The 12,345-nt window shown below is 35.5% G+C and overlaps 1 protein-coding gene across 1 annotated transcript; it reads left to right on the top strand.

Annotated features, from left to right (window-relative positions):
- On the top strand, positions 3,393-10,574 carry LOC110264411. Its single transcript, XM_021106464.1, has 2 exons — positions 3,393-4,557; positions 4,790-10,574. The coding sequence occupies exon 2, from the start codon at positions 5,669-5,671 to the stop codon at positions 6,656-6,658; it is 990 nt and encodes a 329-aa protein (XP_020962123.1). The 5' UTR covers positions 3,393-4,557; positions 4,790-5,668; the 3' UTR covers positions 6,659-10,574.

Here is a 12,345-nt window from a genome sequence, read left to right as displayed (position 1 = left end):
AGAGTATGTAAGGGCCGTCTAAAAATCACTTGGTTCTTGAATGAAATGGACATGCGCGAGATGCGTGCTCCAAGGCGGTGCATGCTATGTGGTACGGAAGGTCACAGCCTTAGTAGATGTTCTCATAGGGGTGGATCAAGTGCAAGGGGTAATGTTTCTACTCGGGATGGTTGAGTTGATAACGTTTGTAGTGAACTATTGTTCTAATTTTTTGTATAGTTTAAATTCTCCAATTGTTTTTTATTGTCCACTATTGTTCTAATTTTTTGTATAGTTTAAATCCTCGCATGAAGTGTCAATTAAAGACAAATTAGGCAAAATAATCCATGAAAAAACCGAAAACAATACAGTCCAACAACAGCCTAAAGCACAAGAAGAACAAAGTCCAACATAGTCCATGTCTTCACACAATAAAATAACAACAAAGCCCAAAAGGATTCAAACCACAATAAGAACAAAGTCCAACATAGTCCATATCTTCAAACACAATAAAAAAAAATAACAAAGTCCTAAATGAGTCAAACTATGATAACAACAAAGTCCAACAAAGTTCACATGAGGAGAGACTACTTGGTAAACTTGTTCTTTACTACCTTTGCCATACTCTTCATTTCTTTCCCATCATTCTTCTTGATTTTTGACAGGGTAAATCGGTTACGGCTTCTTTGCAGAGAATTAGTCTGTAAGTCGTAACCCTTATCGCGAACACATCCAGCACCTATACAATGATACACAACAACTTATGACATCCATATAGACTTCCCTAAATGTTAATTAAAGATAAATCCAATCCACAACACAACCATGCATTACTAAGAACAATTTAGTTATATAAAGTTAAAGTCAACACAATTTATGATACTATGGCAGGTGTACATGCATCCTCAATTGTCCCATCATCGTCATCATCATCATTACCATCAGTGTTGTCATCTTGCATTCACGAGGGTGCGTATAAAGGCATTTGATGATGGCTCTTCGTCCTTCGCCTCAACCTCCTCCTGAATTGTTGCTGCAACCGTGTTAAGATCGAAATGAGGAATGCTCCCACTAGGACATGCGGAATCAACAAATCAACGCCTCGACCGAGCTCACTCCTTCCTGCGTCAAAGGAGAAACGACCCCCAGATGGATCCCCAGAATGCCCGGATATCGACGGCATGTGAAGTCTAGAATCTAAAGACATACGTCTAGGCACCATTTCAAATGGCCTATTGTCTTGAGGTTGGAAGATTTGACTTTCTTCTGGATAATTGCCTCACTGTGATTAATCTGTGTCATCAAGAAACCTCCAAATTTGGTTCATGACAGCTTGATCCTCTTCAGAGATAAACAACTGTTGTTGGTCCACTTGGTTAAAGACGACATCTCAAGACCCTGACAAACTTCTTGTTGTGGATGTTTTTGTGACTGTGGATGTGGTGGTACTGATTGTTCACCAGGAGTATTGACTGCGGCCAACAACAAGTGATTTGAAAATTGACATCTGTACCAACTTATATAAAACTCATTCGCATCATAAGTAATGATTGGATTAAGATTAGTAAGTCGGTGATCAAATCGGTCCTGCCATATTGATATCCACTTATTGTGCGCTACAATCCAATTCAAATTTTTCGGTCCAGTCAACACATTGTTATGCGCACCGCCAAGATCCCTTGCAGCGACTCCCAGAATGCCTTGTTGCATACCGAACTGTCTCGTCACCCTATCCATTGGATGCCACTCCATGCACTCAAATGAGATCAAAGGGACCGTTGCATTCCAACATAATCCATCATGACAGATATCTGCCGGCACCAGGTGGGGAGGAAGCCTGTTTTGATTGTATAAATCCCATACAAATTGCATCAACATGGAAAAAAATCACATCTTATCGAAAACAGATGCTAAGCATTATAAATGAACATTAAATGACAACTAAGTTAAGATATGAATCTATAACCTAACAGCATCATCCACCGTGTCCAATAACTCCCTAAATCGTCGTGTTGTCCAATTTTTATAATCATTCGACGGAGATGTCCAATCAACCCACCTGTCGAAACACTGTTAAGTCAAAGGAAAAGCATGAATTTAGAAACTATGCACATTATACAAAGTAACACGTACCGGCAAGCTAGTGGAAACCATGGAGTTCGAGGAATCGGAGCTAGTAAAGGCATCCGCTCCCAAGCCCATAACTGGAGGAGAAGCACCGGCCCATTTATATCCTTACAATCAAAACGTGATGCTCGACACAGTGATCGATACATATGGGTAAGACATGCCGAACCCCAACTAAATTCTCTTATCCGGTAAAATTCACGGAGCAACAGTAGAAATTTTCAATGGACTCCGGTACCAGAGTTATCACAAAACATGGTCGTACCAAATAACATCATAATGTGAGCTTTTACATACCTTTGTATAGTAACAATATCAGTCAAGTCTACATTATTTTTGTACCGCCTAAGCCAGGTCAACTTAATGAAACTTCCCCGACAATCCTTCCCTATGGGTGCACTTCCAAACTGATCCATGCACTCATCCGCTAGGAGGCTGTGACTATTTATCGTTAACCCTAAAACTGGCATGCCATTGCTTCCAAGGCCGAGAATTATTGTTACATCCTCCAAAATTATCGTGTATTCACCAGTCAGAAGGTGAAAAATGTGTGTATCTGAATGCCATCTTTCAACCAATGTTGTCAATATTGCTGAATACTCTTGTACTCTTCCAATACAAGATATGTGTCTAAATTCAGTCTCATTTAAAAGTTTAGTAGCAATTGAATCACATGATTCTGGTACGTTTAGATGTCTAAATTTCAATAATCTTAAACCCTGATCAACAAATAAAAAAATATGATAAAAATTAAATTTAAAGTATATATCTTTAATTTTTTTTATAATTGGAATAGAAATATAACTTAAAACAAACGAATTATAACTCTCACCTTTGAACTTTGAATGATTTGTGTTTATTAATATTTGAATACAGTAGCTACATATGTGAAAAATACTATTCCTATATAAATTTAATTATTCATGTAATTAAACTTATTAAAAAACTAATCCTATAAAAAAATTTCTATTGTAATTATCGTTTTTTTAGGCTAAATAACAGTTTGTTTCCTTTTTAAAAAGGCAGTGTTCCCACACAAATATATTAATGTAATAAAATACATTAAAATATTAAGATAATAAAAAACATTCATGCTTGTTATTAAAATTTAACAAGGCAACATAACAATAAAAATCATACTATCTATCTTCTAGTATTATTATTATTATTATTATTTGTAATAGAATTATAACTTTTACACTAACACTAATTAAAATTAATATTAAATAAATTAAATTATATATATAGGATGATCTAAAAATTGAATAATGTGTTTTTCAGGTTTAGTAAGATCACGAAGCACCATTTTTGCTTCGCTCTTCTAATATTAAAATTTTACTCTACTCCAGAGAAACTTTTCTTAGAACCATCTATAGAACTCTTCCTCCCTCCCTATAAAATTTTTTCAGTAACTAAAGAAATGAAAGTGACTTTACTACTTGCCATCCAATTTTCAATTACTTTGTTGAGTGAACCCATGAAGAAAGAGACAAAGCAATCTGCCCAATCAGCCATGCGTCTCCCCCCTTCATGGCCAGTTGCATTGTGGACATTTGTCCTCTCCCCATCAATTCGCCCCCGGGGCTACTCAGTTTTCATGGCTTGGGAGTTGTACAAATTTTCTGGTTTCTTTTTTTTTTGTCATTGGATTGGACAACCCCCAATGCTAGGTACACAATACACCCACACACTCGTTCACATATTTTATCACATTTTTTCCTCAATTACAATTTCTAGGGTTTGAACCCTAGACCTTTAAGGTGGGGAGGGGGAGATATGCCATGTGAGCTAAGGCTCATTGGCCCCATTTTCTATTCAAGTTCTGAAACTGTCCCTGAATTTGGGTCTCTATCTCCGATCCAACGCTGTACTTGAATTTTTTGGGAACAGCCATCAATTCGCCCCTTTCATTTGGGCTTGATGACTGGACCCAGCGATTTTGGCCCTTCCATTTTTGTTTCTCATAAAACCGGATTACACATTAAACGGGCCATTTCCAGTAAATACACAAAAATTGGCCCAATATTAAAAAAATTGACATAAGTATTACAAGCAGATTTTTGCATTAAAAAATATTGAAGAAAAAGAAAAGGGACGGTTCGTGAACTCTATAGCCAAAATTTCTACTTGAGCCAAAATGTTCTCCAATGAGAAGTATTTGCCTTAAAAATCTGTAGATTTTGTGCGAGCCAGATCTCTATAGTGTGAAGAGAAACCGGGTTAATAGTCTCTTGTTGTGCAGTCTCAATTTGATGAAGTTAAAGCTTGAGTTGAGCCATTTCATAGTGGTTGGTCTTGTGGATTCGTCGGAATAAGTAGTTGTTCGAACTTAGACTAGATTGCAAATAATGATGGGCAGGTGAAAAAGTAGTGGAACAAATTTATAGGTGCTGGTGGCATCACTGACAGAGTGCTGAGACATGGGTCAATCTGGTGTGGAACATCTTTATGGTATGTAAGTCACTGTGACTTAAATTTTATAAAAATACTCTAGCTAATTTTTTTGTGTGCATTTGAGTTTCTAAATTGTGTTAGATTATTTTTTCTCTCTGAATTTGAAATCTAGTTGTTGTTTATGAACATGGTAGAAGTAGAATGCAATATCATAGCATGTAGACATTGAATACAATTTATTTTTCTCCTTGTTCCAGCTTAGTTTATTCTCCTCCTATGTCATATATAGGTGCCTGGCAAATTGTTCTCACCACATCAAAAAAAATTATGAATTAGGTTCTAAGTAAGGAGAGAAAAACAAAGTGTTGACGAGGATTCAAGGAGTTAATAGGTAGAGGTAAGAAGAAGGATAACAAATCATCAGAGTCCAGTCCCACATGATAGATCACATAAACACCAAGGAGTAATCAAAAGTAACAAAGACAACACAAAGGTGTCTGAGAGCTTTATGAAACTAGAAGAAAGACCATTTACGATGTTCGTAGACAACTTACATGAAGACACGTCAATCCAATAGTTATTGGAGATATTCAGCCAACAAGGACAGGTAGTTGATGTCTATCTCTCAAGAAAACAGAGGCAAAAAACAAGACTCAAATTTGCTTTTGTAAGGTTTGCGTACAAGAACCATGCGGTGAGAGCGGCTAGAGAACTCAATGGTTGGAGAGTGATAGGAGCATCCCTACTAGTAGCGGAGGCAAGATATAAAAGAGGATTAGATGGAGACAAACAATTGGGGCAAGATAAAACAACTATAGTCTCAAAGAAAAGTTCAGAAGGTGAGATGGATGAAGAAAGAAACAAAATGAAGCAGAACATCGATGAAAGATCTTTCAAGGAAATCCTGATGAACCAACCGATCAAGGAAGGAATAATGAATGATAGAGAGGAAAATAAAAATGCCTCAGTTATGCTTGAAGAGATAAGAGGAAGGTCAGATAGCAACATGGTGAATATGTTAGAAAAAAAAGTATTATTGAGAAATCAGTTATTCCCTTGGAAGCAAAAGATTTAACCACAATTTTGTTCAAGGACTGGCATACGTTGAAGGAAGTGAAGCCTTTAGGATCCTTCAAGATGTTGTTGGTTTTCGATTCTGAGAAAAATTATGTTAAAAGCTCTTAACTCGCCTTTTTTGTTGAATTATTTCGGAGAAATTAGACGATGGACAGTGGGTGAAATGAATAGATCTCGCAAAGTTTGGATTGAGATGTTTGGGATTCCTTTTCATGCGTGGTGTGAGGAGAACGCTCACAAAATTGCTGCCGTTTGGGGTACAGTGTTAAAAGTAGAGGAAAGCTCGATGGAACGACACAACCTTGACTCAATCAAAGCTTTGGTGGACACGTCCTGGGGTCTACCGATTAATGACCGAGTAATGTTAGTGGTGGATGGTGATAAATTTAAAATTTTTATAAAAGAAACATGGGGGGTGGAAAAGATAACAATTTGGGAAACAGAGAACAGATTGGATGCGGAGATGGAAAAGCAAAATAATGAAGAACTTTATGGATCAAAAATGGAGGAGAAGATAGAAAGTCAAGTAATAGGAGTTGAGGAAGAAGATGATGACATGGCAAAAGATGGGGAGAAAATCAAGAATATTTATGTGAAGGGCAGCGAATTAAATGATGACCAAATTCTATTACATAAAGATATGGAAGCACATGAAGATAGGGGTGTTTGTTTAGACTTGCAACAATTAGAAGTTTTAATGCCGCTTAAAAATTCTAGATCCATAAGATATATCTTTGATGATAGGATCTCTCTTGAAGTTATCCAAGAAACTCAATGGGGTCTAAAAGGAGGCCCAAGTCATGATGAGCAAACAAAGGAGTACGGGCTAAAGGGGGAGGAGTCTTTTTCTGGCCCAACTCTACCGCCAAGCTTTGAGGAGTCCATTAAAAAGAGAGAATTGAATATGGGAGCCCCTGAAGAAGAAACAAGATGTGAATTGGCCCAAGCTAAAGAAAGTAATCACAAGGGAAAAAAAAGAAAGCCACGTGAAGCAACGTTAGAAAAAAAAGGAAGAAGAAAGAAAGCTCCAAATGTAACGATGGGAAAGGGGGTTTCATTAGTGATTGCAAAAAATAGATAAAAAAATAGATCCACAAAAGAGAAGGGAGGTAGAACAAAGGTCAAGAAAAGACGAAGTGAGGGAAGAAAATTTTGCAAAAAAGAAGAAACGGTTAAATGTAACGTTGATGAAGGAGATGAGGAAGACGACATTGAAAGGGATGCAATCAAATCATGGAGAATGGGTTTAGAACTTATGATCGAATGCGATAACGAGGATGAACTAGTGAAGTTCCTGATGAAAGTAAGAAAAAACTCAAGAAAGATTCCTGAAGATATCAACGTTAAAACAATGGTCAGAGGAAAAAAGAAACCCTCTCTAAATCAGGTTGGTGACTTAATCTTGACTCAATAGTTGTGTTCTAGAACTGTAGAGGCCTAAGGAGTAAAGAAAAGTTAGATTGTATGAAAGAGATGGTGAAAAAGTATAATCCATGGGTTTTGGATTTAGTTGATACAAAGATAGCTTCACGGATCTAGAAAGGAAAGTTGGCAGTAGATAGATCTATATTAGGGGAACATTAAAGCAGAAAAATTTTGAGATAGCAATTTTGGTTGTTTATGGCGATCATTCTGTTAGGAAAAGAAGAACTCTATGGGAGGAGATCATTAGAGTAAAAAGAAGTATGAATGTCCCCTTCATTGCTATTGGAGACTATAATGAAGTGTTAACTTCTAATGAAAGATGCAGTGAGATAGGTATGATAGATTTCAAAATATGGATGGAAGAGATGAATTTAGTGGACTTGCCTTTACAAGGTAAGATGTTCACGTGGAGAAGGGGAAGTCAAGCGAGTATATTGGATAAGATTTGTGTCGACCCAGTGTGGATTCAAAAGTTCCCACATTCCAAATTGGAGGTGGTGCAGTGCTCAAAATCTGACCATGTTTTGTTATGGCTAAAACCAGATTCTATCGATTGGAACCCATGCTTTTTTGGTCTCTAGATGTTTGGTTCTCAAATCCAAAATTTATTTCAATGATAAAAGAAGAATGACTCAAGTTGGGTAACATTCCAACTCAAGACAAGATGAAATTATTGAAGAAGCACATCTGAAGATGGAATAGAGAAGTTTTTGGGAACATCAATGCAAGGATAAACAAATTTGAAAAAGAAATAGCCAAAGTGGAGATCAAGTTAGAGAGAGGGGAGGAGGAACAGATCAATCTGAGTAGAAGGAGGGCATTGACGGGTCAACTAGAGTTATGGTATAAGAGAAAAAGGAAATATTGGAAGCAAATGTTGAGGGAGAAATATATTAAATAGGTGAATAAAAATTCAAGATATTTCCATACTATGGCAACAATTAGAAATCGAAGAAAACAAGTGGTGGAGCTAAGATACCGTGGTCAAAGGGTAAGGGATCCTAGAAGAATCAAACAACAAGCTCAAAGGTTCTTCATGAACTTATACCACTAAGAGGTTATGCCAGAGATAAAGATCAAGGAAGGAATGCTGAGTAGAATATCTAGTGAGCAGGCAGATGAGATTGAAAAATAGCCCACAATGAAAGAAATCAAAGAAGAGGTCTGGAGTTGTGGCTCTACAAAGGAACCTGGTCCTAATGGCTTTAATATGTACTTTGTTAAGAAAACTTGAGAAATTATTGGAGGAGAGTTTAGTGAATCAGTGACGAGTTTCTTCAGATTTGGTTTCTTACCGAGATCGTTGAACGTGACTTGGGTCACTTTAGCTGCAAAAATGGACACCACGAGCGAGATGAAGGAGTTTCAACCTATTAGTATGATTGGAAGCATATATAAAACCATTTAAAAATTCTGGTAAAAAGGTTGAAGGCGGTATTAGGAAGTTTGGTGGGTGAAGTTCAAACAGCTTTTATACAATATAGACAAATCCTAGATGGAGCCTTTATTGCGTGAGAAAGAGTTGCATGGATAGAAAAGAAGAAAATAAAGGGATCATTGTGAAATTAGATTTTAGAAAAGCGTACGACATTGTTAGATGGAACTTTTTTGATCTTGTTCTTGAACGCATGGGTTTTGGTGCCATTTGGAGGGGATGGATACAAGGACTATTCAAAACAGCAGCAATGTAAATTCTTGTCAATAGAATCCCAACTGAGCCATTCCAAATGAGGAGAGGACTACCTCAAGGTGACCCTATCTCACCCTTCCTTTTTGTTTTAGTAGCTGAAACGTTGAATAAAATGTTGCACTTGGCAAGAGAAAAAGAGTTCATTAACGGTTTGGAGATTGGGAAAGAAAAAATTATCTTGTTCCATCTTCAATTCGGTGATGATACAGTACTCTTTTGTCCCCCTAATCGTGTTACTTTAGAGAACTATAGGAGAATTCTTGATTGCTTTGGTATGATGTCGGGTTTGCAAATCAACTATCATAAATCTACTTTAATTCCGGTAAATGTGGCAGTATCGGAAGTGAAACTGTTGGCAGATAAAATGAGGTGTTCTATGGGCATATTACCTGTAATTTACTTGCGCATCCCGCTGGCTGCTAATTCAAAGAAGTTAGCAACTTGGAAACCGGTGCTAAAAAATATAGAGAAGAAATTATCCAAATGGAAGGCGGGACTTCTATCTAGAGCTAGAAAGCTAACAATGATTAAGGCGGTCTTAAATAATCTCTCAATATACTATTTGAGCCTCTTCAAGATGTCTAAAGCAGTGACGAAGAAAATAATTGCACTCCAATCGGCATTCTTTTAGGGTGAGAAGGATGGTAAAAAGAATATGTCAATGATTAGTTGGATTTAGATTCAAAAACCAAAAGAACATGTAGATTTAGGAGGGGGACATTACTATAAAAAATGCAGCGTTAATTTTCAAATGGTGGTAGAGATATGCAGAGGAAGATAAATCCCAAGCGAATCGTGGCTTCTTGCAATGATATGGAGCTAAAGGAATCTCTTCACGACTTTAAGGTCCCTAACTCTGCTGGACCATGAAAAAATATAATTATTGTGGGTAAAGCAAAATGTCCCTATGAAGACTATTGCGGGTCATAGATTAAGGATGTGTGTAGGAAATGGGAATAAAACAAAATTCTAGGAGGACAGGTGGCTAGGAGACTTTAGTCTCAAAGATAAATTTTTGAGACTCTTTGTCATATCGAGTCACAAGAATGATGTGATTGCAATTGTGGTTTTTGGGATGGTCTCTTATGGAACTGGAACCTTCGATGGAGGAGGAGCGTTTTTGAGTGGGAGCGTAAACATTGTAAGGAATTACATTCTTGTTTGCAAAATATTTTCTTAAATGCAGGTACAGAGGATAAAGTTGTGTGGACGTCCAGGACAGATGGAAGCTTCACTATCAAATCAATGATAAATGTTGTAGAGGAAAAAATCCTTGGTTTTGCCGAATCTAAACACTTCTTTGATAATATATGGAGAGGAGCTATTCCCCAAAGGTGAAAATGATGTATTGGTTTGCGATTTTGGGAAGACTGAACATAAGAAAAAGGATAGCAAGGTTGAATATTATAGGAGAGAGTGAGACTACTTATGGACTGTGTGAACGACATGAAGAAGATGAAAATCATCTCTTTATTCATTGCAAGTTGGTGGAATTTTTGTGGGCAAAAGCATTCCAAGAGGGCGGGATATAGTGGGTTAAACTGGCGGAGTTAAAACAATTTTTGGAGGCTTGGTGCGATTAAGAAGCGACTAAGTGTGGAAGGAGGAGATGGATCAATCTCTGGTTTGCGGTTATTTGGGTGGTTTAGAGAATAAGAAATCAAAAGATATTCCATAATAAAGTAGATCAAGTAGAGGACATTTGGAAGAAAATAAAATATCATTGGAAGAAGTAGGATGGCTACATCAAAGGGAAGAAGCAAGAGAGGAGGCAGGTGAAGAAAAATAAGTATGAAGAGAAATATCACTCAAAGGAGTAACCAAAATAGTTTGCATTGGTGGCTTTGTGTTGATTTTATCTATGAAAAACAAATGGTAGCAACGGGAGGATATCTTATAAATGCAAATAATTTTTTTGGTGGCTTTTTCTGTGAGTTTTGTGATGTAAGTAAATTAGTGGTAGCTAAAATTCAGGGAGTGAAAAATGTGATACAATTTATTTTGGAAGAGTCAATTAGTAAAATTAAAGACTTGCAGGTGATGTCAAATAATCAAAGTTTAGTGGATTGGGCATTAAGAAAAGACTACAAAGAATGAAACTTTAATTTTGAAAAAAATAAATTCTTGAATCTGCTACATAATTTAGAAAATTTACAAGTTTATTTTACAAATTTGAATGATTTCAAGCATTTCAGCACTTGGAAAAACTTTGCAAAATTCGAAGATTGTCAAAAAATTTATAGGTGTGACCGTTTCTGGTAAAGTAGTTGCTGCTAGCAATACAGATTTTTCTGGATTGTGTTTGGTTCTATTCTCTTTTTGTCTTGATAGTCATGCCGAAGAGACTTTAGAGTATAGAATAAGACATCTCTTCTATAGTAGAGTGGTTTGTATTTTGTTTGAGATTGTGGTGGTTTGAGTTTGATAGATGGTATTTTGTTTTAAGTGTTGTATTGTGCTTGATCCTTCATATACTTTGGTTAAGGATGTGTTGTGTTGTTTGGCATATATAATGATGTCACCTCTCTCTTTGTGGTCGAAAACCTTGCAAAATTGATTAAAAAAAATAATAATAAATAAAGTATGATCTGTGTTGCTGTCGGGGATATTTTAAAAAGAGGCTATCACCAAACTAAGGATCATCCTTGATTCTAACAATTTTACTTCTTTCTATTGGCCACTTAATACCCTTCTCTAATGCCTTATGACCTTTTAGAAGATTTCTCCATGCTCATGCTAGGTTGGTGCCAATCTCAGCCTAAAATTGAGTACTTGAATTATCTACTTCTATAAACTTTGAAAGGCAGAGTGTTCTTTTGTGATTAAGCGCCATTCTTGTTTTGCAAACATTGTCTGGTTAAACGTCTTTAGGTTTTTGAAGCCAGTATCTCTATGTGCCTTAGGTATACTCATATTATCCCAACTAATTAACTGCATTCTTTTTTATTGTAATGTTGTCCCATTAAAATTACATCATTATTTTGTATAGCTCATCAATTAAAGAATCTGGTAATTTAAAATAACTCTGCATATACATAGATATGATTGAAATAACAATATTAAATAGAATTTTTCATCTACTAACAGATAGTAAAGAACGTTTTTAAAACTATAATTTTATCATTATTTTTTTTTAATGTAGTTAAAAATTTATATCTTTGATCTATTAACTATCACTAATATTCCAATTATTTATCTTGAAGTCTAACATATTTGATGCCGAGAATCTCTGCTAATTTTTTGTTTATTTTTTTTGGTGACTTTTTGGTGACTATTTATTTGTATGTATATATATTCACATTTTACATTCATTTACTTGTTTTTCCTATTCTTTTTTTTTTAATTTATTTTCCTTTTTAGAATATATTTTTTTATAATTATTTTGTAATTATTATTGTAATTATTTGTCCTTTTCTGGGTTTACTTGTTAATTTTTAATTTTTTATTATTCATTATAACATTTTGCAAAAATTAGTCAAATTAATTTTTTTTCTTTGTAATTATTGCATTTTTGAGGAGACATAAGCAAAAGATATAATGCATAAATATACAAATAGCAAGGTGTTTAATCTTTAGATAAGATAAGATATTATTTTAACTTATTATGATAAGTTATTTTATAAAATCTGAACTTAATTATAAAAGTTAATTTA

The sequence above is a fragment of the Arachis ipaensis genome, chromosome B07 (assembly GCF_000816755.2).
Source record: "Arachis ipaensis cultivar K30076 chromosome B07, Araip1.1, whole genome shotgun sequence".
NCBI classification, from domain to species: domain Eukaryota; kingdom Viridiplantae; phylum Streptophyta; class Magnoliopsida; order Fabales; family Fabaceae; genus Arachis; species Arachis ipaensis.
Note: the sequence above shows the minus strand (reverse complement) of the source record. Positions and strands in the feature narration are given on the sequence as shown.